This window comes from Panthera onca, chromosome D3 (genome assembly GCF_046562875.1).
Source record: "Panthera onca isolate mPanOnc1 chromosome D3, mPanOnc1 haplotype 2, whole genome shotgun sequence".
Classification (NCBI taxonomy): Eukaryota; Metazoa; Chordata; class Mammalia; order Carnivora; family Felidae; genus Panthera; species Panthera onca.
In genome coordinates, this window is record NC_138350.1 from 66,146,329 (window position 1) to 66,172,190 (window position 25,862).

Genomic DNA, 25,862 nt, shown 5'->3' on the forward strand with positions numbered 1-25,862 from the left:
TAGCACTTAAACAGGAGACTCAAGTTTTTCCCATCTTAAAAAAAAGATTCCCTCAACCATACACGTTTCTGTTGCTAGAGCCTCACCCTCAATCAGAGCCAGCTGCGTTGTCTACACTTGCACACTTCATGTCTGTACTTTGCAGTCCTCACCCCACTGCAACCTAGATTTACCCTCATCGTGCCGCTGAAATTGTTCTTGGTGAAATTAGTAGATATGGCCTGGTTGAGAAAACCAGGGAAAGAGAGAGATTATCATAACTCTTAAATTCTAAGATAGACGCATATTCACTCCTCCCCCACATTGTACGAGGCTACATCTTACTAAAGTCAATGGGATTGAAAGCAAGGGGGCATAGTTTAATTAGGTTTTTGTTTACATGAAGCCGTTACAATTAAGTATAGATTCAATCAAACACGGTGTTTCTGAAATTAATTTTTTCTTAATGGATACTTTTTACGTTATAGGAGCTGTTAACTCCACTGACTACTCTCTTCTTGAAATACTCTATGGTTTTGGGCTCTCTGGTATCATTCCCGATTTCCTTTCTACCACAGGTGCTTCTTCTCAATCTCCTTGTGTTCCTTTTCTAGAACTTCTCTCACTGACTTCTCTGGTTGGGCTCTTACACCTCCGTGGTTTCAATACTACCAGTGTGTTTTAGGATACACCTATTGCTCATCTAATGGCATGTGGGCATGACTTCCAGAGACATCTGGAACTGACGTTAACTGATTCTTGTTCCAATTCCAAAGTACAGAGTCCCGTGATGACTTGGGTCGTTGTTGGCCTTCAGAGACTATAGCTGATAAACCAGAATTACATCTATGATTGCACAGTGTAACTCAGTGCGGTGTACCTGACCCGGATGAGTGGTCCTAAGTACATAGATTACACACAGAATTTCCCCAGTTGTATATACACACAGGAGGCTGTGTCTGCACACATATCCTCAGTGTGCACTGCCCTACCAGTTCCCCATTCCCGGGGCTTTTCCCTGTAAGATTCTGGAGTCTAGGTCACTGCACTGACTTCCTCCCAAATCCCAAGCACCTGTCACCTCCACCTTCTGCCCCAAATGTGTACCTCCTGTTTTCCTCTCTTGGTGAACGTCTGCTGCTTACGTATTAAATCAGTTCCAGTCAGCACAAGTCAAATACAAACGGTTACCCACCATTTCTTCATTTACGAATATTTATTGAGCACCTACTTTGCACCACACACCTTGTTAGGCTCTGGGATGCAAGTGAAAGGAGATCACCCCTGCCCTCACGGAGCTTACAATCTAGTAAGGGAAACAGACAACACACAGTGAACCAACACGTAAAATAAGCACAGGTTGTGGCAAGTGCCATGTAGAATTATAAATGGGGTGATGTGTTAGGAAATACGTACTGTTTAGGCAGAACGACCACGGACGGCCTGGGGTGGCAGAAGCTGGACTTGAAGCCCACCTCCCCACTCACAAGGGGGCCACAGGCAAGTCACTCAGCCTCTCACGATGTGTTCGCACACTTGTAAAATGGAGAACAATCGTACCAAACTCAAGGAACGCTGCTGTTAATGACCGTGAGAACACCTCCATCCTTCGCACGTCTTTACAGGGCCCTTCACGATTTCTTGCATTCCTAATACTCCTTAGCAGACGTCCAGCTATTCTGAACATTTGCCATCGTCTTGACAGCTCCTCCAATCCCATGGTCCTACTTGTGCGACACGTCCGTGAAATCAATTCGTGGCCCCGTCTACACGCTACTGCAGCACCCTGTATTTTGCCTTGTACCACTGCACTGTAATCTCCCTACTTCACTCATCTTCATTCTACTCAAGCACAGCTTTGGTGAAGGGTATCTCTCCTGTGTTCTGAGAACCTGATATAATGCCTGGCATGTAACAATACCACCTAATATTGGATAACTGAGATTCTGTTGGCCAAAAGCAGCGGTAGAGAGGTGAAAGGCAGGCAGGAAAGAGGAAGTGTGATGGAGGAAGGTCCTGAGGATGACAAAAGGAGACAAGAGTCAAAAAGCCCATGTGGCTGAATTGGCCTTTGGGCCCACCTCATCCTCAGACTGGAATGAAGGAGAAAGAAAGTGGGCACACATGGAGACAAAATCGTGCTGACATACTGAATCTTCGAGTGCATCAGGAAATAAGGTCATCTGCAGACACAGGTGCGGTTTGAGAGTAGTCACACTTGTGATAATTGACAAGAATGGGCAAAAGGAACATGCGATGTCAAATCAAAGCATGAATAGATGACCCTGAAAGAGGGGTCTGAGGATATGTTTGTGGCTGTAATAATGAAAGGAGGAGCCTAAGACAGACAAGAAATACAGAGAAAATACAAGTGGTGAGATAGTGGCCGGACATTTCAGTGGAAGAAACTGGAGGTAACCAAAAATCTTACAGGCTAGACTGTTGAATGGATCATCCAACAAAACGTTGAAGACTGAGAATAACTACAAAGTCAGAGACGGCAAGAAACACAGTGAGTCAGGAAGCGATGCCTTCAGCAAATCCAAGGTCACGATCAGGTTCCTTGGTAAGAGTAGAAGTACTAACAGTATAACCTTGGCATGGGCTACAAATGGGGCATATTTTTGTCAGAGGCCTTGGGAAAAATTATTTAGAAACTGTAACAGAGAAAGGGCAGCAACCACCCACCTCTTTAAGTTACGTGGAATGTGAGTGAACACAGCCCACACTGACGAGAGGTGCAGGGTATGGGTGACAAGGCAGTGAAGGGAAAATCCAAAGAAAAGGCTGAGACGCCGTGAGCATGGTTTAGCAAAAAGGGTTGATGGGCAACTGGGAGTGACCAGAATACCTACAGAATGAAGGCAAGTGGATGAAATGGCAGATGAAGGAAGGCTGCACATCTTAAAAGACTGCAGAAAAGCAAACATGAGCTTCGTGGACCCTTCCTTTTTGAAATCTTATGCTTACCATCAAACTCACTGTCTTTCCTAAACGACTATGCCCATTCTAACTGCCTCCTGTCTCTGTAAACAGCACCATTACCCTGGTTATCCAGGCTTGAGAAACGGACTCAGCCCCTACTCCTGTATCTATTCACGACACTGAATCTTGAGTCTTCCTTTGAAATGGCTCCAGTGTCCTCCTTCTATATTCCTGGGGCCATCACCTAAAATCAGTTCTCATGAACTTATGTCTAGATTCCCAAATAGCCTGATTAATGTCACTTCCATTTAATGAGGGCTTTTGACGTAGGTCCGTTTAAGACTTCCAAGTCCACTGAGAAACTTTCCTAAATCTAGTCCTTCATCTGTTAAATGTGGACAATACCTCTTTCCTTTGAAAGGCTATTGTAGGGAATGAGACACTTTTGTAAAATTCTTAGCACAACGTAGGTTAAGAATTCTTGATTTCTGAAAAGCTGATTACGAGCCCTTTGAAGCCTGGGACCAGATCTTTTATTCTACTCTATCCCATAAACACTTATAAAACATACTGAATATCTGAATAGTTTGACAAAGGCCAAAATAAGAGGCGTATTCTATTTTGTAACACAATATTCTTCTTCACTTAAAAGAGTTAAGCTTTGAGAACACAAGATGAAGGGAGCTTTAAAAGCCATTCTGAAATAAAAAGCAGTTTGGGAAATTATGTGGTATGCCAATCAAGAAAATAACACACCTTGAACATCTGAGGAAGCAATATTTTTCTTTCGCCAGAGCTGCCCTTAGAACACCAAGATGCCATTGGAAACACAAAAGAACACAAAGTGAAACAAGCAAAATTTGGCCCTTTCATTGTTTAGCCTTACCACTCTTCCAGTTTGGTTTGGACTGCCTTGGGCTCAGGAGATCCTACTGGCTTTGGGGGGCTCAGAAAACGCAAAATGGAGCCTACAGAAAGGAAAAAAGAAAGCTGGCTACTAAGGGCTGGCCCTAGGCACAAATGCTTTATTAAAAAAAAAAAAAAAAAGTCAAGACCTTCTAACTAGGGTGGAAAATACAGTCTTACAATGGACTTTCACAGGGCAAGTAAAACTATGCGAAAAATTACTTGGATATCGTAGGCAGGTGTTTCTGGAACATGTCAGGTAGATGTAGTTGAAACTGACACAGCCGGGGAACATCTTTGCCAACCATTTCCAAATCAGCCCCCGCTCACTAGGGTGGGGAGGGTTGAGGGTCATAATGTGGATGCCGGCACTAAGGTAAACGGTGCATATTCTTGAAAAATATGGTTAAAGGGTTCTTCTCATATCATACGGTTGGAGTACAAATCAGTAAAATCATTTGGAAAAGTGACATGAGTCAAGAACTACAAAAGCGTTCATATCCTCGACCCAGAAATTCCACCTCTAGTAATTCGCCCTAAGGAAATAATTTATGCACAAAGACATTTGCTGTAACTTTATGAGATGCAATCTAAAATGCCCCATGGGGAAAGGTTACACAAATCATGGCACATCCATACAATGGAATATCAAGCAATTAATAAGAGTTGACAGTTTTTAATGACATGTAGACTGAGGAAAAAACCAAGATACAAATTATACCGAGAATGAATAAACCTATGTAAAAACATGTACAAGAAGCAAAGAGACTGGCAAGAATATGCAAAAATATCAAAGGGCTTTTTTTTCTTGGGTGATGTAATACAAGCAATTATTATTTTTCTTTATAAGCCTTCTGTATTGCCTAAAATTTCCAAAATGAGTGTGTATTACTGGCATAGACAAAAAAAACAAACATTATTGAATCAAGGATTAAAGAAGAATGGGCATTTTTATACAGCTTTATTTGTTCTGCTAGGAATTGGGAGTGTGGCTCCTAGTAACAAAAAAAGGGGGCCTACAAACCATTCATTTGACAGAAGCATCAGACTAAAAACAAAAACAAAAAATGGCAGAGAACTTCTTAAATTGTTTTCCCCAAGTTTCACCATATTCATGTGGAACTGCAGCAGAAAAGATGGTGAAGCGGGCCAAGCCAGCAATCACTGATCTTAATGACAGTTCCCACAGCACGTGGATCCAGGGCCACAAAACACATCAGACCCAAGTTTAAATGGCGCACTGTTCTGCATTTTTCAAAATGAAAAAAAATTAGGAAAACAAGTGTTTACTTAAAAAAAAAAAAAGAGGAAAAAAAGTAAATAGTTAAGTGCTTTTGCACCAATTAGGGGCTAGAGAGAAATAAAAGGCATATTTGAGAATTAAACCAATGGTTTGTAAGAATTAAATTTACTGAAAAAGACAAAACGTAACTAATGAATACTTATTAGAAGAAAAACAAACAAACTTGGTTACTAAGTGACACGTGTCCAGGACTGGTCTGAAGGCAGAATGCCTGAAAGGTCTAATCTCAAAGTCAAAATAGTCTCTGTTGAATACCATTCCACCTACAGTCCAACATTGTAACCTTTCTTCAAACTCCTTAAGATTCTACCCTAGAGAAACTTGTTTTACACCAAGAGTTATATGGCTCAACTTACGCTGTTACAACCCTCACCTAATCATAGTATTTTCATCCTAGCTTTCCCTGAAGCACGTTCTAAGATAAGTGCCACATAACCTGAATTTAGCTCTATTATTTCATTTGGCCATCTAATTATCCTGTGACACGTGCCAAGGATTTTTACCTTCTGGGCAGAAATGGACATAAAATCCTAAAGCGGCTCACCTTAGGGTCAGCAAGTTTGTGAATGTAAGCAGAGCTTAGCTGTGAAGCTATTATATTCAGCACTGATTACAGTGTCAAGAGTCACCAAAGGCAAGAAAAGCCCTTCACATTTCTACACAGGAATAAAGACCAAAACTATAGGTTGCCTCAGTGTTTGTAAGAGGAGACTAGAAGCTGCAGTTCCCTTCCTTAAACAAGATAGTCCACATAATCACTGGTTGGCTGACAGCTAAGACAATGTCCTCTGAAACTGTATTACACTTGGTTAAGCAGAAATCTGGGCAAGCAAAACAAACTGCTGAAAAGCCAGGGTCTCGGTAAAAGTATTTGGTGACCATACGAAAAAAAAAACAAAAATGAAAACGAAAAGAAACCATAATGGCTTAATGGATCATGCTGTTGTCAGAAGGCAAAAGCATAAAGAAAATACTCACCTTCAAAGATAACATACTAAAAGCCCAATCTTAAGATTATAAACTTAAAAATGTGTTTTTAAAAACATTAGTTGCCTGTATAAATTAAAATCTTCTACGTAATTTCAGTGTAAAGCACCAAAAATGAACACTAAAACTGTTCACATAAAATAGTAGAAAAGGAAACAAAGCAAAACTATAAAAGCACAGAGGTATTGGTTACAAGAACCAAGTACGTAAATGAACTTCGAGTATTTCCATTTACCTTATAAAACTCTGTAGTAGATTAAATGGGGGAGGGGGAGTCTGAGAATCTACAGGGTAGCAAAATGGTAACAAATATACATCATTTATTTATTAACAAATTATACCACACAAATCAGGGTTACGTTTTCTATCTGATTACAGAGTGAACAGAAATCGCGTCTGTCTTTCGAGCAGCAACAGAAAATTTTACTAGAAGAAATTCCCTACCTGGACCAAAAGATTGTAACACGGACTGGAGATCTGATGACTAAGCAAGTAAAATGGCCACCATGGCGCAACCCGGGCAGGGAGACGTGGTTTTGTTTCTACGCTTTAATGGGAAGCAGCTCTCCAAAAGGGGGTAACACATTAAGTAAAGGGAAGATGTAGCCAAAGGGGGGGATGATGTAAGAAAATCACATGAAATTAAGTCTGTTTACAAAGAGAGCAGTGGCCCTGAAAACTTGAGGTGGTGTTGAGAGGAAAAAAAAAAAAAAAAAAAAGAAAGAAAGAAAAAGAAAAGAAAAAGAAAACAAACCAAAAAACCCACAAAACAACAGAACAAAACAAACCCAAGCAGTGACAAATCAGCTTCTGGGAGTTACACCAGCCCTGAAGTAATGCGACTGTGTCCCTAGTCTAACTGACATTGGGAGACTCTTCATCTGGGCACTTTGGTTTGAGAAATCAGTTAGATTAAGTCATTTTGAAAAAGGGTTTTATTTTTCAAATAGACACAGCTAGGGAGAGAAACCTAAACATGAAGTATTAATTCCTTGAGAATTCAAAAATTTAGGAAGCCAAATGAAACAAAGGGAAATAGAAAATTTGGATAGAAATGTTTCTCTAAGGGTAAAACTCAGTCTCCTGAGGGATTTAAAATCAAGCACATTCTGAATGAGTGGTTTTCAAAGTGGGCTACAGGCCACTCTCCCCAAACCTTCCTTACTCAAATTCAAACATTTCTATTTGTGTTTGTCCTTTATGGTATCAGGAAAGATTGCCTTTTAAAAAAAAGGAAAAGGAAATCTGATGCAGTCCCCATGCCTTGCTATTGTGTTTTCTTTACGTTTGAAAATCATCACGGACACTGAAACTGTATTGGTGAGAAATAAAACCAGGGTCCTAAGCCATATTTGCATTCTTAGTGTTAGTAAAATCTGAAAAGGTTCAACAAGTATTTGTGTATTATTCTATAAAATAAATGAGCCAAAGAAGTTCCTAGGAAGAGATTAAACTCTTGTTATTCCCACCGCCCCCCAATCTGGTCTTCTGCTGCCTCAAAGCTCTCGATATTTCTGGTCAGTGTGAACAAAATTCTAATGAACATTCTAGCCACATGTTACTCCAAAAACATTTCACTCAACATTCAACGGCTGCATAGAATTTCTTTTTCGAGAAGGCAAGCCCAATTTTATAGAGATCTCTAGAATGAGCACGTACAATTACCAAAAATAACACATGTTATGTCAGGGCAGAATCTGCATAGCGTTCTTTAGCACTATCATTGATAAAGAGCAGCCAAGTCCCAGAACTTCCCTCTGCAATTGCTAGCAAACAACATCAAAGTGTAAATGACAACCAGGGAAAATACACAACACAGGCCATTTCTCTTTGATGGCTGATATCAGGAAGAAAAGAGGAACCCAAGCTGTGGCCACTTATCAGGGTTTCATTACTTCAATGAAATGAACAAATCTCCGTGGAAAGGACTCATTCAGCAAACACGACTTCCTTCCATGTATCTTGCCTTCACATCAGGTTAAACAGAAGTTGCTGTCATTTTAGAATCATTGATTACATCTTTTTAGTTAGAAAAAAGTTTACTTGAATATTTACATAATTTTATTGCTGTTTATTACAACAAAAAAAATTTTTAACCGATGTGTATGCAGAATCCATCCAGTAACACATGAAACCGAAATCCATCTCTCGAGAAGATACAGTTATGGCCGAATGTATCTGATGCTCAGTACAGCATGAGTAAGAAAAATCCTCGCATGTCATTTGGTTCTTGCCGTAGTCATCTGCGTTCATCTCAGAAAGCAAAAGAATCCATTTGACGTTTCAATAAATAGCAAAGTAACCGTTACAAAAAAAATAGCTTCCACGGACCAGAGATCCAAGAAAGAACAGTTTTGATGAATGATTCCTAGAATCGAGGGAGTCCTCCTTTAGTCCAATGAGATGATGTCAGGAATGTTACTTCCACTGCTGGTTATGACCCCTGTCTCACTTCTGCTGCTGGATGAACTAACATGAGTACTGCTTTCATGGGGGCTGGTGGTGGTGACAGACGTACTGCTTGCTGTTAAGGGTGAGGTGAGACTATCCAAAAACATAGGAGGACAGTACTGCTTGAAACAAACAATGATGCCGATGAGGAAGAGGCTACATTGGTTTTAAATAAAGAGACTAGAAATTGTTAGATATGCATAAGTGATAGCCACATATTTAAATCCTAGTGGGATTTAGAATTTCTCAAAACTTCACATCTTCGGATGGAAGGTGGTATGATTTTAGCTATTTTACTGTTTAGTGAGTGCAGCATATTTTTGATTCTCTCAAGTCCTGCAGAATTTGTAGACCAAGTATACAGGTCCAAGTACAAAATGTCAACAACTACTAAGATTATTTAATAGTAAATACTGGCCCCACCATTATGACTCATACTTAACCTCAAAAAGAATTTGCTCACTAAATGCATTTATGCCAGCTTTAAAGCACATCATAAAGGCTAACAAATATTTATTTCTAATGGCATTAAGCAAAAATGCTAGTACAAAATTCAATAATTCTTTCAAAATTTAGTGTCAATCAGACTCTTTAGCAAGAATTTTAAGACTGATCAACTCAACAGTACCACTTGAATCCTTTAGACATACATGAAATGATACCTGTGTAATCAGGAGGAGAGCATTCATTCTAAAACAGACACCATACAGTAGCTAACTACCACAGGATACTCGGAACAGAGAATTATCCCACATAATCACAAAATTTGGGGACAAATCTGAAAGGAGATATAATCTTCCTTGTGGGGCTTGATACTGCCCCCCTTCAAGAATTCCGATTTCAAGTCTCCTTACCATCTTGATCGCTGACTCTCAAATTCAAACCTGAAGTTTTAACACTATAATATCGTCCAAGAGGAGTAGAGAGACAAGAGCTAAATACCGCCACGAAAATATTTAATGTGAGAAACAGCAGCACTGACTGATTTTAGTAAAGTAAGTGAGGACCAGTTATATACAAGAGGAGGAGTCCTAAAAATTTGTCTTCAGATCGACTATTTGAAAAAAGATCAGTAAGAATATTCAATCAGTGGTATCAATTCTATAAAGTATTCCAGCCTATCATTAGAGATACTAAGTTACCAAACAGTAACTTAAAACTGAAGTTTTTTTCACTACACGATCTTCCAAAAAATCTTAAAATGGCAACGACAGCCCCAGGCTCACGCTGCCAATCAGTGGAAGAGCAACGACCGAAATGTAGGCTGCCTGACAGAAAAAGTAGTTCAGTGTTTAGCATGGGTAACGGTCTTGGTTCATCCATAAAATAAACGTCATACACAAAGAGATCAAAGGGATACTGGTTAAGGGGGGAGAGCGTTTCGGGTGCTCTAAAGAGAGTAGACTTCTAAGGCATTAAACTTCTTTAAAATTGAATCAATTCTGATTTTCCGCTAAACAATCTGGAAAAAAGCCCAGAAACTTACATTTTATTTCTACTTCCTCTCAGGCAGTTTTTGACTGTCTAGTAGTAAAAAGGTACTCTCTTCATTTATAAGATGAATGCTAGATACCACAGTTCTGCTATCAATAGGCTCTACGAATTCTTGTCATACTCAGGGTGCAGCCATTTTACCTCTAACCATGTGTATCTAACCACGTGTATTGGCACGTATCTGCACAAAGGTAACAGGGCCAAAGGGGGGGGGGTACTATGGAGGTAAAGGAGGACAAATCTAAGGATTCTAAGGAAAACGGAAGGCACAACCTTACCCTTCTACTGGCTTATCAAATAAGTTAGCCTGACACTAAGGATGCCAAATAGCACTATGAAATCAAAATCCTATGGGTTCTAAGATCATTTTTTAGAAGGGTGGTTCTCATAAGATTCAGTAATATTTCAAGCCTGAAGAATGCATTTCCTAGAAAGATATATAGATACTTTTGCTATAGAATCTACTAATGTAACAGAGTTGACTCAGAGTGAGAAGAAATTCCTCACTCTGCACACCTTATCCTGGGCCCAAATTTCCAGTGTTGTTGGCGTGATCAGATACAGAGTACGGACACAGGAGGCCGGTATAAGACTTGTGGTTAGCGGCCTCTGCAGCCTATGAAGCAGTGCTCTGTGGGTCTTCCTCTGGCCCTCCCTACCTGCAACAATTCTCTCAAAGTCACTCTCTGCTTCACTTTCCCCATCTGCTTTCCCCATGCCTTTCCCTTCTCCCCCTGTTCTGCCTCTGATATATACGTCCGTCAGTCCACGTTTACTATTGGGTCCCTGGGATCCTCGAGTTTCTTACTGCTGACAGAGAAAACCGGAATGATTGGTTTATAGCAACTTTGGATTGGGGCATCCCCAAAGTCTGTATCTGAGGGCCTTTAAAAACAAGGAAGAATCAAGCTAATGATTCAGGACTGTTGAATCAGCTTCCGCTATTTTCTATGCATAGAACGAGTGCTTCACAGATAATCTCTGAAATTTTAACTTCCAGTCATCAGCACTGCTTCCCCTCACTTTAATCACCCAAATGCTTGTAAGAAATGCTAACTGATTCGGAAAACTAAATAAAATATAATTAAAAATTCAGGTATTAAGTCAAAATATCATAAATTTAAAAAACAGCAACTGTAGTCCTCCAAATAAAATTGTGAAATATTTACATAGAAATTCCTTTCCATCAAGTTAAGTAACTGCAAGTTGACTGTCCTGATTTTATGCAACTGGTCATTTTTTAGTTAGTATGACATAACCAACAATCAAATACAAATTAGTTGCTTAAATTCAGGATACATACCTGGGGATCAACTGGAATAAGGGAAAGAAAATCCAAACCTAAAACAAAAATGTTTTGTTAATAGTTGTCTCATAGTTTGGAGACAAGAATTATTTCCCCAAATCATTTTGTATTTATCATGAGTCATACAACATTTGGGGTAAGTGCTTACCATTCTGCCACAGAGAAGTTCAATACCATGATCAGTGAGATTTAGATGCATAAAACCCCAAAATGAACATATTCCCTCACAAAACAACTGGAAAAACCACCACCCAGAGACTTAAAGGGAGCAGTCCAAAAACTGCCAGAGGAGGACTAGTCAAAGTCAACTTTTCCCCTTCATCATTTAATAGAATGAGAAGGAATAAAAATGATGAGAGAATGATCTGGATTCGGACTATTAAAAAAAAAAAAAAACATACTTAGGCTCTTAAAAGATACTTCACATTTATTTTTTTAGAAATACACCAACCACATTGAGCTTCAACTAAAGTAGCACTTCTTAAACAGAGATCCGTTTCATGGATTGCTCTCTGTCACTCTGTCCCCACATCAAGAGTAGTACACAGTTCAGTGCTCTGCACAAAGCAAGCACCTGGTTAACTGCTGCTCGCTAACAAGCCAAATGTTAGGGTTTACTGGCTTATAAGCTAATGCAGTTTTCTGAACCAAAGATCTGGGACTCTCCAATTAAGCTTTAGAAACAGGAATGTGGAAAAGGTTGCCCAGTAATACCATTTTAAAGTATTAAAATTATAACAATAAACAGTAAAAATTTTCAGATGTGAAAAGTCTAGCAATAAACTTCAAAGTCAGTTCCCCTAAACCTCCCTAAATTTCAAAACACTAAAAAAAAAAAAAAAAAAAAATCACATACTAGGTATAGGTCAGTGAGACAGGCCAATTTCTGGTTCAATTCTATGAATTTTTATATGCTAGCATTCAATGTCACCTCAAATATAACGATCATACAGAATACAAGTCTGATATTAGACTGTTACTCAAAATAGAAAATATCTGTGGAAATGATATTTAATATATTAAATAACCAATATGAATAATTTATAACTCTTTTAAAGTATATTTATTCCCTTATAATCTCTTAGGATATGATAAAAATGCTTATCAAGTGATACATGCTATAGCACCAATCATTTCAATGAAATCAGTTTCTAAAGCATCTTTAAAAACTGTTAATATGATTTTTCACTCCATATGCCTGTCACTAGCTATATGATACAATGGAATTTGAGCCAAAACTGGACAAAGGGGATCACAACGAACTTTTCCAACGATTTCCCCATTAAACTGATACTCACTAGATGACATCTCAATAAGCCAAGAGTTTCTTCACATTAATATTGTTCAGCAAATCCTGTGCTTCTGAAGAGAGTAACTCAAAATCTGTCTAGCCCTTATAGTACCTTTTGAATTTTATATAGTCAACGTGTCATACTATTGACCAAGTCACAAAGACAGTTTATTGGCATGTCTTTTAATTGACTTAATTTTATTAATTTGGTTTTGCTTCAAATGGTGTAACATTTTTCTTTTTAAAATAGCTTCTGCTTTTTGTAGCTTACTTAATTTTATATGTTCAATCACTTTTAATGTCTGTTCAATCACTCAGTCCATTTGAATAACTTAAACCTTTCTCTTTTTTTTTATAAAGCTAAAGGAAGGAAGTATTAATATCTCTTGCAATATTGTGTACTGGAGCCAAATCACTCAAAAATGCTCATTTTCTACATGTTTAAATATCCCCACTTCATAACCAATTGAGATAAATATACAGGCTTGATAGAGTCTTCAAACGGTTTGTGCAGCTCCAGCACTGGAGGCTGCCCGGCAAGGTGCAAAGATGCTTCACTTTTTCATTAGTTCAATTCTCAGCTCTTCAGATGTACTCTAATTGTCTTTGATGATCATTTCATGTGTGCCAGTCAATATATACCGATGAGAGATTTAAGACACTTGATCTGTATCTTTTGACACTTTATCCAAAGATAACTGAATATGGTGGCTTATAAAATGCCGTAATAAGACACCTAGAAATGTTTCTAAGTTTGGTTAAACTTGACTTTCTCCCTAGCATTACGCAGATGCTCTCTATACAAAATCCAACACTGTAATGAAATACTTTCACTGAAACCATTTTTTCTCAAACACTAACACTGAGGTTTGATGCGGTATTTCAGATGTTATTCCTTCTGACAAAAAAACTTTAAACTATTATCAAAGTCCTGCATTTTACATATTAAGTATACTATTAAAACTCTTACACGAAATAGATGAGGTTTCATGAATACTGATTAAAACATTACTGCCTTGTTTTTGTAAGTTTAGTAAAATGCTGTTTTCTTATTTCACCGTAAGTTTCAATTGCAGTATGTTGTATTGATATGTTTTTACGCCCACCTACATATTTCATGGGTGAAAACGCTCAATTATTTTTAACTAAAAAGCAGATAGTGTTAAAAATTCAGATGGTACATTCTAAATGTTTTATTAACACTGATGAAATTGTAGTTTCTGGATTTTAAATGCTTCTTTAAGTGAAACTGACTCTACATGTCTTATTAATAACACATTTTCCTTACTTGAGCCATGAACTTTAACAAAACATTAAGTGTGTAAATGTTTAGCACTTTCCAATTTTAATGTACAACTTTTGAGCACCATTCACACCTGACAATATGGCACTAGCAATAATAAGGCAGTCATATTCTTTCTTGAAATAATCAAGCTGTTTTCCATTCCATAAATACAAATTTTTTGTTTTATTTTGTAATTCATTGTTGCACAGTATCAGATGATGATCCAAGCTGCAGTTCATTATTAATATCATTTCTTCTTTGTTCTCCTGCAGATTCAGAAGATTCATATTTATGATGTTTAAAAGGAATGTTAAGAAATGTATTAAAACTTTGTCATCTCTCCATTCTTGTTCTATTTAATATTTTATTATAAATTATTAAATTTATAAATATGAAAACTCTGCACAGTAGGACTAATTACATAAAAATTATGCACAAAAACTAAAATGAGCACTAACTACAGAAGAGCACATTAACAATAAAACAAAGGAAAAACTAAACTATTTAGATGTAGCAATTACTGCATAATTCATAGATGATGACAAACTGGTAATTCTTCTGAAGTACAACAGACCCTATTCTGTTCAATTTATCAAACGGTAAGAAAGCAGGTCAACGTTCTAATAAGCAGTGTCACCATCCTAGTTCACACTCGCTAAGGATCAGCCCTGCATATCAGTCTTAGTTCCTTAATACCAGCTTGGAACGTATTTTACAAAATACACAGTTAACATAACTTATTGCTTATTACGCCTGCACTTGTTATAGTCTCCCCTTAGGCCCAAACTTTGAAATAATGTCAACTCTCCAAAATTAAAAATTCATCCAGACTCACGTAATTTGAAAACAAATGATCTGTAGATTGTGGCTGTTCTATTCCTAAATGGCCAGGGTCGCTTTCGTAAACAAAAAGTTTTTTCAGGATTATTTGTGATTTCAAGGTCTTTAGGAAAACGAATCCTTCTGGAATGTTGGTTTGTAACACATATGAAGATGATACACACTCTTCAACCTCCTTTAAAACTAGCCACAGTTAAAGGAAAACTTGGCAGTTACGAACTAAGTGTCTCTGAGTTTCCATCTGTCTTATGGACCATGAAACTGCCCCTGTACCTTAGAATCAAGCTTTGTACACAACAAATATTTTTTAATTGGTGCCCGCTGGACTTAACCAAGTTTTAAAATGCCAATTCCCCAAGTACATACAGAGTAAACATAGACAGTTAAGTAGGTTTTTTGAAATTTTTTGATAGATACTATTATTAGTCTATTCTTCTCCATTAAATTTTACTCAAACAATCTGAATAAATTTCAAGTGGCAAGATTACCCTGGGCCAGGTACCACAACTATCAACTGTTTCAACAACACAAATTTTGCCCAACAAAACATATGCTGTGCTTGAAATAAAGGCCTCATATAGAGGGATATGAAAAATAAATTGTAGATCAAAAGTAACTTTACAAATCTAGAAAAGAAGATTATTAACAGGAAAAGAGAAGGGTATTCCACTAAAAGGGCCCTTCGGAAAGAAGGAAAGTCATGAATGTAAGAGGCACTGGCTTCAGATTGCTCCAATTTGATTGATCAAAAATGCCTACAAAAACAATGGCTATGGAGGGAAGAAAAGTGGGGGGTCTGTGGGGGAGTTCCAAATTTCATAATATGGCCTTGGTTCTAAGGTTATTCGAGCAGCCTTGACTTTTTCAAAAGATATCCCTAAATATTAAGCAGTGCTCTAAGGAAAGAGCTGGTAGATCCTATTTTTACAGAGCAAAAAAGCCTCACAGGGCAAAGCCACTGATAACGTTAACCCTGTGGTACACCAGTACGTTCTAAAGCTGTGATGGGCTACCGAGAAGATTATGAGAAAACACTCTACCGAACCTGCGAAGCTTCGATGACAAAGACAGTGTCTCCGAGTACAAATTCCTCATGAGGCAGAGCAACCCCTAAAGAAGTTTCCTACCGTCCTACTGGATTTCCTATCATCAGTAATCCACAGATTGCTCTGTAGTTAAAATGACAGGAATCGAATGTGATATATTAAAACAGATACGACTTTTATATGAAGGCTTCAAATTTCCTCAGTATTTCCGTTTAAATTGTAACACTACGTTCGCTCCCCAGATTTAGAGGAAAAACAAATAAAACTTGGTAGCAAAAGAAAACAACTCTTCACATACCTGGCAAATCTGATGACATGCTTGATATTGGCGTGTGGTGGAATGGTACTGAGTAGTCTGCTAATGAAGGCGGAATAGCAGCCGGATCAACCGAAGTCACACTGGGCACCCTTACAGAAGATGGCTGATACATGAGAACCCTGTTTTAAATAGCATGGGAAATTACAAACAATCTGGCTGTTAGTTCACAGGAGAGAAGGGCTGCACCACCGGGCATTCTCAGTCGTCAGCGCACTAAGTGTCAACACAACTACATGGCGGCTACTCACTACACAGTACTCCACTCTACTCTCCTCTTTCATAACAGTCTTCATTTTAACATGAACGTATGCTGGCTCTCAACAGCAGCTGTGACATAAGAGCAAGTTGGCATTAAAACATAGTGTGCGGTGCTGGAGGGATACATAAAACTTTCATCCGCAGAGAGAAATATATTTTACATATGCTTTTATGAATGTATGTGTAACATGGATGTGGATATTAGTAACTGAATCTAGAAAGAAACTTAGAGGGGCACCTGGGGGGCTCGGCCGGTTAAGTGACTCTTGATTTCAAGCTCAGGTCACGATCTCACAGGTCACAAGACCATGCACCACATCAGGCTCTGCGCTGACAGTGTGGAGCCTGCTTGGGATTCTCTGTCTCTCCCTCTCTCTCTGCGCCTCCCCTGCTTTCACTCACTCACTCTCTCTTGCTCTCAAAATAAATAAACGTTAAAAAAAAGAAAAAAGAAAAAGTTAGAAATAAACTGAGGCCTCCTAAGATTGGATTTAAATCACGGCACCTTTATAAGTAAAGCTATTTATTATATACAGTTCAACCAGAGTTTCTTCCATTCTAACTTGAACTGTGTTAATTACTAGCAATCTTATCTGAGAATCACCTGAGGCAACATTGCCAATCCTAACGCCAGCCAACCTGCCGATAGGCAGCAATCAGAAATTAGAATAAGATGATTTCCCAAGACTTAATATAAAACATCCAGAAATAAAAATGTTAAGTTACTATGATATCATCTACTCTAAGAGGGTTTATAGACTTTGAAATTAACTAATCATGCTACTAAGAATACAAATTAAATACACTTTAAAAATACATTAACTGATTAATAGATACACACACACACACACACACACACACACAAATTACAGCTTTATAATTTCAAGAAGCAGTTTAGTTAATCATATTTTTTCTAATGCTCAGGAATAAAGAGATGATTTTGCATTCTTCTATTGAGCTTTCATTTTCTCTTAGCCCAGGTTAAACAATTAGAGCCTTACAAGACAGTATAAGCAATGTGATGGACCCTATGGCTGATGGTGGCCATCCCTTCTGGCCATCATCCTGGTGAGGCTGCAGTGGTAGCAGCTACTCTCTGAGCTTCCTGATGCCACCCAAGGACGACAAGAAGAAAAACAGGCAGGCAAATCAGACAAGAAAGGCAAAAGACCCACTGAACCAATCTGGGGGCAAGACCAAAAAAGAAATAGTCCAAAGGCAAAGTTTGGGATCTCAGATCACTAACCTGGTCTTGTTTGACAAGGCCACACATGACAAACTCTGCAAGGAAGTTCCCATCTCTAACCCCAGCGGCTGTCTCTAAGAAATTGAAGATTTGCAATTCCCTGGCCAGGGCAGCCCCCTTCAGGAGCTCCTTAGTAAAGGACTCATTAAACTGTTTTCAAAACATAGAGTTCAAATGATTTACACCAGAAACACCAAGGGTGGAGATGCCTTGCTGCTAGTAAAGAGGTATAAATAGGTTCCACCAACTGTACATTTTGAAAAATACAACTTTATTATTAACTAAAAAAAAAAAAAAAGGAGAGGGGACAGAGACATAGGGACATTAATGCTGGCATCCCAAAGCACTGCCAATGAACTACTTACTATAAGCTTCATGAGAGAGGCACAGAATTATGTAGCTGGGAGGGACCATTACAAAAACGAAGCCAACAGAAACTTAGGACCATGGTCACAAAGCTAGACCAAGAGGACCGTGAGGACCTCTAGGCGTCCTTTCCTTTGGCTGGAACTCTTCTTGTCACTGCTCAGATTATTAAATACGAACGGTAAGAATTGATGACATGGTTTCATGACAGTTTTCATACCCTAAACAACTGACAAAATATCTCATGACCTCAATTTAAACCTCAAACCATTTAAATAATCACAACCTATTTAGGCACTGGAGTCATTCTAAAACCAGTTTGCATGATGACACGAGGATCTTGTCCAGCTCTTACTCTACACTATCTGTCAAAAATATGGATGTCACTGGAAATGTGGAAAAGGAAGGCATCTTCAGAGTACATATATGGCTATGTTGACAACTGTGTTATTCTCAGAATAATGAATAAATAACACAGGTCAGAGTTCCGAAGTCTTAAAAGTGGATCCACCGGGAACAATACACTTGAGACAATTAACAGAAGCCTGCCATTTCAAACACATTTTCCAGAGGTAGATGAAGATGGAAGTCATCATCCAAACAGCAACCTGCCTAACTTAGAATCAGAAGGCTTCCTGGTCTCCACTGTTACCTAGAGACCTAAAATCACAAGCAGGAGGTGAACAATATTAGAAAAGGCAGATTCTCTGGAGGGGGAAAGAACAAACTGGGGATGAGATCAAATAAGTTATGTTGTATTAAAACACATCTTTTTTTTTTTTTTTTTTTTTTTTAAATGTTTATTTATTTTTGAGACAGAGAGAGACAGCATGAGCAGGGAAGGGGCAGAGAGAGAGGGAGACACAGAATGTGAAGCAGGCTCCAGGCTCTGAGCTGTCAGCACAGAGCCCGATGCGGGGCTCGAACTCACGAACTGTGAGATCATGACCTGAGCCGAAGTCGGATGCTTAACTGACGGAGCCACCCAGGCGCCCCAAAACACATCTTTTCCTAGAAGTTTGAAAACAGTGGTCCTCTACAGGGATGAAAAGTACAACAAGTAATCACCAAAAGCGTTTTCAAATTACACATGATCCTACCATCAACATGGGAATACGTATCTGAAACAGGGGGCAGAGGGGGTAAAAAGGAAAGAGACTGGCGTGCTCATGCTGAGGAGGGGATTAAAAGAGTGGCTCTGATTATTCTATCTCATAGTATTAATATCTTAATCGTATTTTTTAAATGTAAGAGATAAGCTTTTGAAGACAGACACCCACACCCCCCCCCACACACACACACATGCATGTCTGTGCTTACCTTCCTCCTGCTCCCCCTTCTCTTTCTTTCATATCTCATACTGAAAGTGTCTTTTGTCTTGACCCTGAACTGAACCCTGAACTTGAATCAGATTTATAGGCGACAATAACAAAACTCCTTTCCTCCAAGCCCCATTACTTACACCTGTACAGTCAAGTCAGTGTCCCAACTCACTATCATCACAGTAACATCTAATTATTGCATAGGTTCTGACCTCATAACATGAAACTTTAAATGATTAAGTAACTACTCCTTGTTTCTCCAATACAAAACGCTGACTGTCACAATATGTGAAAATGTCAAAATCCAATGAAGGTACAAATTATTAGATCAACATCTAAAACCTCAGCAAACATCTGAAAAACTAATGTAGATTAATTTCTATTAGCTGAACTTTGTAACCATTAACACAAATTCAATTTTTATAGAATGGGTAAATTAGCCATTTGTTACCATTATCAAATTATGTACTGGTAGCAGATTATGGTTCTAATCAGAATATTCACAAAGACAACATTCAGAAAGGTAAAGGATTCTAATGTCTATGCAAAAAATAGATGCATTTATAAAAATGGAATAACAGAGACCATGGAGAAATGTAAATGGCTATATCTGACGGAACTGTGGGTATAAAAATGTGATGCTATAAAGTAATAAGAAAAATTTAAAGTTTGTAACATGTTACTGCCTCCTCATGGAATTGGCAAATACATACACAGGCATATGTATACATTAGGTACATATGCCTAATGTATACATATGCCTGTGTATGTATCTGCTTGAAATTTTTGTAGCTTTACCTATAACATCACAGCACAAAGATAAACTGCTGGAACATTGCTAGACACCAAATAGTACTCTACGATGTGCACTGGATCATGGAATTCATCATAGTTGGCCCACATTTAGATGTCCGAAAATGAGTTAACAGTTCAATACCTTGAATATTTATCCGTAAACCTGAAATTCCCTGTATGTTCCCAATTTATCATACAAGCGTAAAAAAGACTCAATTTTGCTACCAATTGCTAATGAGTCTTAATCCACAGAAATACATATTTATCTCTATTCTTGTCCATTTCTGTCTTTAGAATACCTTATTAATGACAAAGCAATCATTCATTGGCTCAGAGAATGTGGTAGGGATACGATATTTAAAATTATCTTTCCATGTACAAAAATATCAGAGGTTTCTCTAAGTCTTAGGTTAAGGTGTCGGTCTCTTCTGATTGGTACTGTATGATGCATTTAAGGACTACAATAGGTACATAAGGAAAGAGGCTAAAAGGATTCCCGTCAAAATGTTAACACAGGTTATGTCTAGGTGGAATGCATTCTACTTCTTGATGCACTGTGAAATTGTTCTTAAGAGTAATTTTTACTAAAACAGTACCTCCTAAAAAATAACTGCTCAGACCTCTGGGATTTAACTGAAGGCAAGTTTTTCCTGCTTTCTTATTCTCTATTCTTTCTCATTTGCTTACTATCACTGGCCAAGAAGTCATATGATAAACTTCTACAGCAATGGAAAACCATGAAAATGTTGGATGCTGAGCCACAAGACAGAATATGGAAAGGAAGACCAGGAACAAAACCAGAAAAGCATTAAGACTTGGAAAGGATTACAGAGGTGACCTAATCACAGCATAAGTCTGGATCCATGATACCCGCTGGGACAGGTGGCATCCACTCTACCTCGACACAGAAGATGTGATTTTAGTATAAAACATCAACTTTCCTAGTGTTCAGCTCCTATGGAAAGTCTTTCCATGTTATCTTTTCCTCCAATGGACTTAGATCTCCCAAATATTGTAACAAAGAATAAACTTAATCCTCTTCATCAACGATTCCCTTTTAAGAATTACAAGATATTCGCACATTCACATATTCTCTTGTCCTGGTTTAACAACTTCGGTCCGAAGACCCATCCATCCATCATGTTACAATCTGCACAATTTACCAGCCTGTTCTCATCTCCTGATGATCAACACGGACTAAGATGGTATTAAGTGAAAATAACTTAGACATAAACAGAATAAAACTAGCATGGGTATATATCCTGGACACTATGCTTCTTTCATTAACGTAGCCTAAGAATAAATCAGCTCCAGCGTGGTAAACCTTTCAAACCATTGTGAATTCTAACATTTCAAAGAGTTCCTATCAGGAATGGCTACTGATGAACTAAATACCTTTCCAGAATCCACTAAGATGACTTCACAGTCATCCTTATGACAAGATTCATTTTATCAATGTATTTCCTAATAATAAAGCATTCCTGAAGGTACCCTACTTTGTCCTAAGGATGGATATTGTTTGAATATACAATTAAATGATTTCCTAAGATTGAACTGAGAACTCTCATGGAGTTTTCTAATATGAGCCAGCTTCATTCTGTACGGTATTTAATGTACAAATCTCATTTGGGTACTAGGAATTATGTTGATTTCATGGAACGAGCTGGGTAGCTGCAACTCACAGACTTTTTTTTTTTTTTTTTCAACGTTTTTTGTTTTTTTTTTTTTTTTTTATTTTTGGGACAGAGAGAGACAGAGCATGAACGGGGGAGGGGCAGAGAGAGAGGGAGACACACAGAATTGGAAACAGGCTCCAGGCTCCGAGCCATCAGCCCAGAGCCTGACGCGGGGCTCGAACTCACAGACCGCGAGATCGTGACCTGGCTGAAGTCGGACGCTTAACCGACTGCGCCACCCAGGCGCCCCACTCACAGACTTTTTAAAGCAAAATGCAGAGAAGTCCATTTATATAAAATGTCTAGAACAGGCAAATTCATACAGATGGAAAGAAGATCAACAATTGCCTAGTTTAGGGGTATGAATGGGGATTAACTGCAAATGAACAAGAGAGAAGTTAACTAGGTGTTGGAAATATTCTACAACGGAATTATGATGATGACTGGACAACTGAATTTATTAGAATCAATGAACTGGGCAACTTAATAGTTAAGATGGGACATTTTTATGGTATATAAGTAACGACCCAATAAAGCCATTAGAAAAAGTAAGAGCACTGAGAGGCCCAAAGGACAAGACTGGCACACCCAAGACTGAAACAATATGTTCAAGGAACGTCAAGGGAACCCTCTGCTACTTTCTTGCAGGTTCCAAAATTTTTTAGAAGCACCTATTGCTAAGTATTCAGACCTGTCACTATACAGGACAGTAACAGCTTCTACCAGATGAATCATAAAAACTACATGCTAGAATGCATTTACTTGCCCATAGTTTGCCCTGGAGAGGATGAAAAGGGAAGGCAATCAATTTAACTCTTTCCTTATCTTACTGAAACCTGAAAATAATTTTATGAGGTAGGCATCATTTAACCCCATTTTACAGAACACAAAAAAGAGGCTCAAACAAGTATTTCATCCAAGATCACAGGACGAGTACGCAATGGTGTCAAAATTGGAATCCACACTTGTTAGATTCCCAATTCCACACTCCATTTTACACCAGGCTTCCTCATGTTGTTCTGTGACGCCAAATATACTCCTTACAAATTGGTTCAAGAAAATGACAAAAAGGATCAAATATGAAATAAATACTTAGACATGAGAAGACCTGAACTCTCACTTCCCAAAGATGTAAATAATTTCATCAAAATTTTCTTTCCTTTAAACAATGTGCTCTCTTGAAAAGATTTCAACTGAACAAAGGCAAATTAAAAGAGCCTTCTACGGTTATGCAACTCTCAAAGAGACATTTACAAACCTATACCAAGAACAGTTAGTTCCAAGTGTAATAAACAATAGTGAACTATAAATTAACAAACCCTTTGGTTGGGCTGCTTTGTGTTTCTGACATAAAGATGCATTTCCTTTTGGCAGGAGGGTCTTCCTCTTCATCAGAAGAGCTTTCTATAGTCAAGTCAATAACATCCACTTTCTTCTTGCTTGTCTCATTGGCTACAGTCACTGAACAAGGCTTACTGAGGACACTTGAACCTGATGTAGGGAAGAGAAGGAAAAGAAAAAAAAAAAAAATATCAAAGGTGCAATACACATCCAGGAGAATATACAGCCAGTAAAAAGCCACATACTCTGCTCTATGGATGGAGACTAACTCCTTAACTCTGGACATCTATCTATAAAATGACTGCTCACCTGGGAGAAAAGGTGAGCTCTATGCCCTGCCAGTCAAAACCTCCTTTGGACAGCATGCTCTTAGCTATCTCCCCAGTACTGCCAAAAAATCTGTTCAGATCCTGATGCTCAAGCTGTCTCCCCAGGTAAGCAATCATTTTACAGACAGCCTGGGGTTAGGGGTCCAATCTCCAGTCACAGACAAAAGTATGTGGCTTCACTAGCTGTGTATTCTCATAGACGTGTGGCAGTGTTGAGTCAGAATCAGGCACTTCCATTACAGCAAAGCAGTACCCATGTCAAAGCATGTATAGGCCCCTCTCTGTAAGCCAAAACTGGATAAAAATGTTCACCTCGATGAACTGAAAAAACTCCAAACCTCTCATTTAAGTTATTCAGATATTTGAAGCTCTTCTTATCAACCATCTACTGATCACTTAGGTTCTCCTTTCTGCCCACATATACCTACCATATGTTAACTCACCATTTCACAGAAATTACATTATGCCCTATAATCTGTTTAACAGAAAACTAAGGCTGGCTGATAGTGGAAAAGCAGCAGCTACTACTCAACTAAATCACTATTCTTCTCAAAGATGAGGGAAACCTTGATCATTCTACCTACAGGTTCGGTAACAATCAAGGAGAATGATTTTTTTTTTTTTTTAAATAGGCTCCATGCCCAATGGGGGCTTAAACTCATGACTCTAAGATCAAGAGTCCCATGTTTTACCAACTGAGCTACCCAGGTGCCCCAAAAGAATGACTAATAGTGACATAAAATAGTGACTTTTACTTTTTACTCTGAATACTCACTATTCATTATATTGTTAGAATGTCAAATATAATCAACACAAAACTCAAATGCAGTGAGTGGACATGGTCAGATAAGAAGAAACATACAGTTCACCTATGGGTTCAATTATTATAACTGTCCCTTAGTTTCCCCACTCAGTGTGGGCAGATATAGGGAGTTGAAGGTTAAGCATACATCCTAGGTAAAGGCAACGGTCAAATTTCTTCCCACAAAGAAATGGAAACAGTCTGTTCACTTCGTTAGCAACTAACCTGTGAGCACCTGCGTGTACCCTCCATTGATGGATTATGTGGCCTAAGGACACCTAAACTTGGGGTTTCCCCCAAAAGTTTCAAAAAAAATTCTGAAAGCTATCCATAAAAATGTCATTTATAACTTTTCACTCTGTAACAAACACATTATATTAAAATGACTTGGGGTGATTATTTCATTTACTTTATATATGACAAATATACTACGAAAAAGCTAATTATAAGGTGACATACACTTTACCAAATTTCTTAAGGTAAGAGAAAAAACCGCTTGAGGGAAATTATGTATGTAACAGACGATCAAAAGATACAGTTCACAAACAAAGCTCCAAATGCAGGTCTAGTGGCCAAAGTTAACGATAAAGACAACGGTGCAGGGGTCTCATTGCTTTGCTCTCCGTGGCTATGCTGCACATACTTTCTATCTTTGTACACGGCTGGCTGGACACTTTCATAGCTTCTTTCTTCGGTCTCATTGGACACCAAGTGCCATCTTCTTGGAATTTGATCTCATCCACATCAGAACAGTCATTGAGAATTTCCATGAAAAGCCTATAAACCAATTAAGAAGTGCATAAATGTAATCCATGGCTTTGTTCAAAGGTGAGCTAAGTAACACATACTGCCTTGGAGACAAAAGTGATGCTATCTGACCTTTTTGTTTGTTTTGGTGTTTCAATACTTCACACTTTCCAACAGCTGTTACACAGCCCCCCCCCCCCCTTCCCCTCCTAGGTTTTAGATCTTTAAGGGGTTTACTGAATATCATCTAAGAAACCAGTTGACTAAATAGACACCTGGAGCCTCCTAGCCAGGACTGGTAGTAAAGAGCAACCTCCAGCATAACATACAAAACAGACATGAGCAAATATAAAGGTTATTATACAAAAAATAATTTATAAGCTTATTATCAAGAAAAAATGTCATCGGGGTGGGGAAAGGAGCATTAGGGCCATTAAAAAGTCTCAATAAATTTAAAAGAACTCAGCATACAAATTATGTTCTATGACCATAATGAAATCTGAATCTTCAGAAAAATATGTGGAAAACGCCCAAATATTTGGAAACTAAACAAAACCACCAATGAGACAAAGAAAACATAAAAACATAAATTAGAAGGTATTTTGAACTGAATATGAAAATTAATAAAATTTGTGGAATATAGCTAAAGCAGTACTTGAAGGAAAAGTTATAGCATTAATCTTCTTATATTAGGAAAGGACTCAAATCAAACCTCAGCTTCTACCTAAAGGAAACTAGAGAGCAAATTAAAATGAAAGTACACACAAAAAGGGAAACAACAAAGAACAGAAACAAATAAAATAGAAAAAGAGGAAAATCAATCAAAACAAAAGGCTAACAACCTTCAG

General features: G+C 38.2%; 1 protein-coding gene and 1 pseudogene across 15 annotated transcripts in view; one reads left to right on the forward strand and one right to left on the reverse strand.

Annotated features, from left to right (window-relative positions):
• PIAS2 (protein inhibitor of activated STAT 2) overlaps positions 1 to 25,862 on the reverse strand; it is a 103,108-nt gene that overhangs the window by 1,341 nt on the left and 75,905 nt on the right. For 7 of the 15 annotated variants that reach the window (XM_060613774.3, XM_060613767.3, XM_060613762.3 and 4 more), the window contains 5 exons: positions 24,911 to 25,044; positions 23,115 to 23,286; positions 16,112 to 16,251; positions 11,349 to 11,386; positions 6,404 to 8,673 (listed from right to left, as the gene is read on the reverse strand). In XM_060613774.3, coding sequence (XP_060469757.1) covers positions 8,491 to 8,673; positions 11,349 to 11,386; positions 16,112 to 16,251; positions 23,115 to 23,286; positions 24,911 to 25,044 — 667 coding nt within the window. In that variant the 3' untranslated portion in view covers positions 6,404 to 8,490. Of the gene's footprint in view, positions 1 to 4,470; positions 5,056 to 6,403; positions 8,708 to 11,348; positions 11,387 to 12,981; positions 14,194 to 16,111; positions 16,252 to 23,114; positions 23,287 to 24,910; positions 25,045 to 25,862 lie in introns of those variants that run through there. The other 8 variants (XM_060613761.3, XM_060613759.3, XM_060613764.1 and 5 more) reach the window with 8 other exon arrangements.
• LOC132665147 (small ribosomal subunit protein eS25 pseudogene) lies at positions 17,499 to 17,873 on the forward strand (annotated as a pseudogene).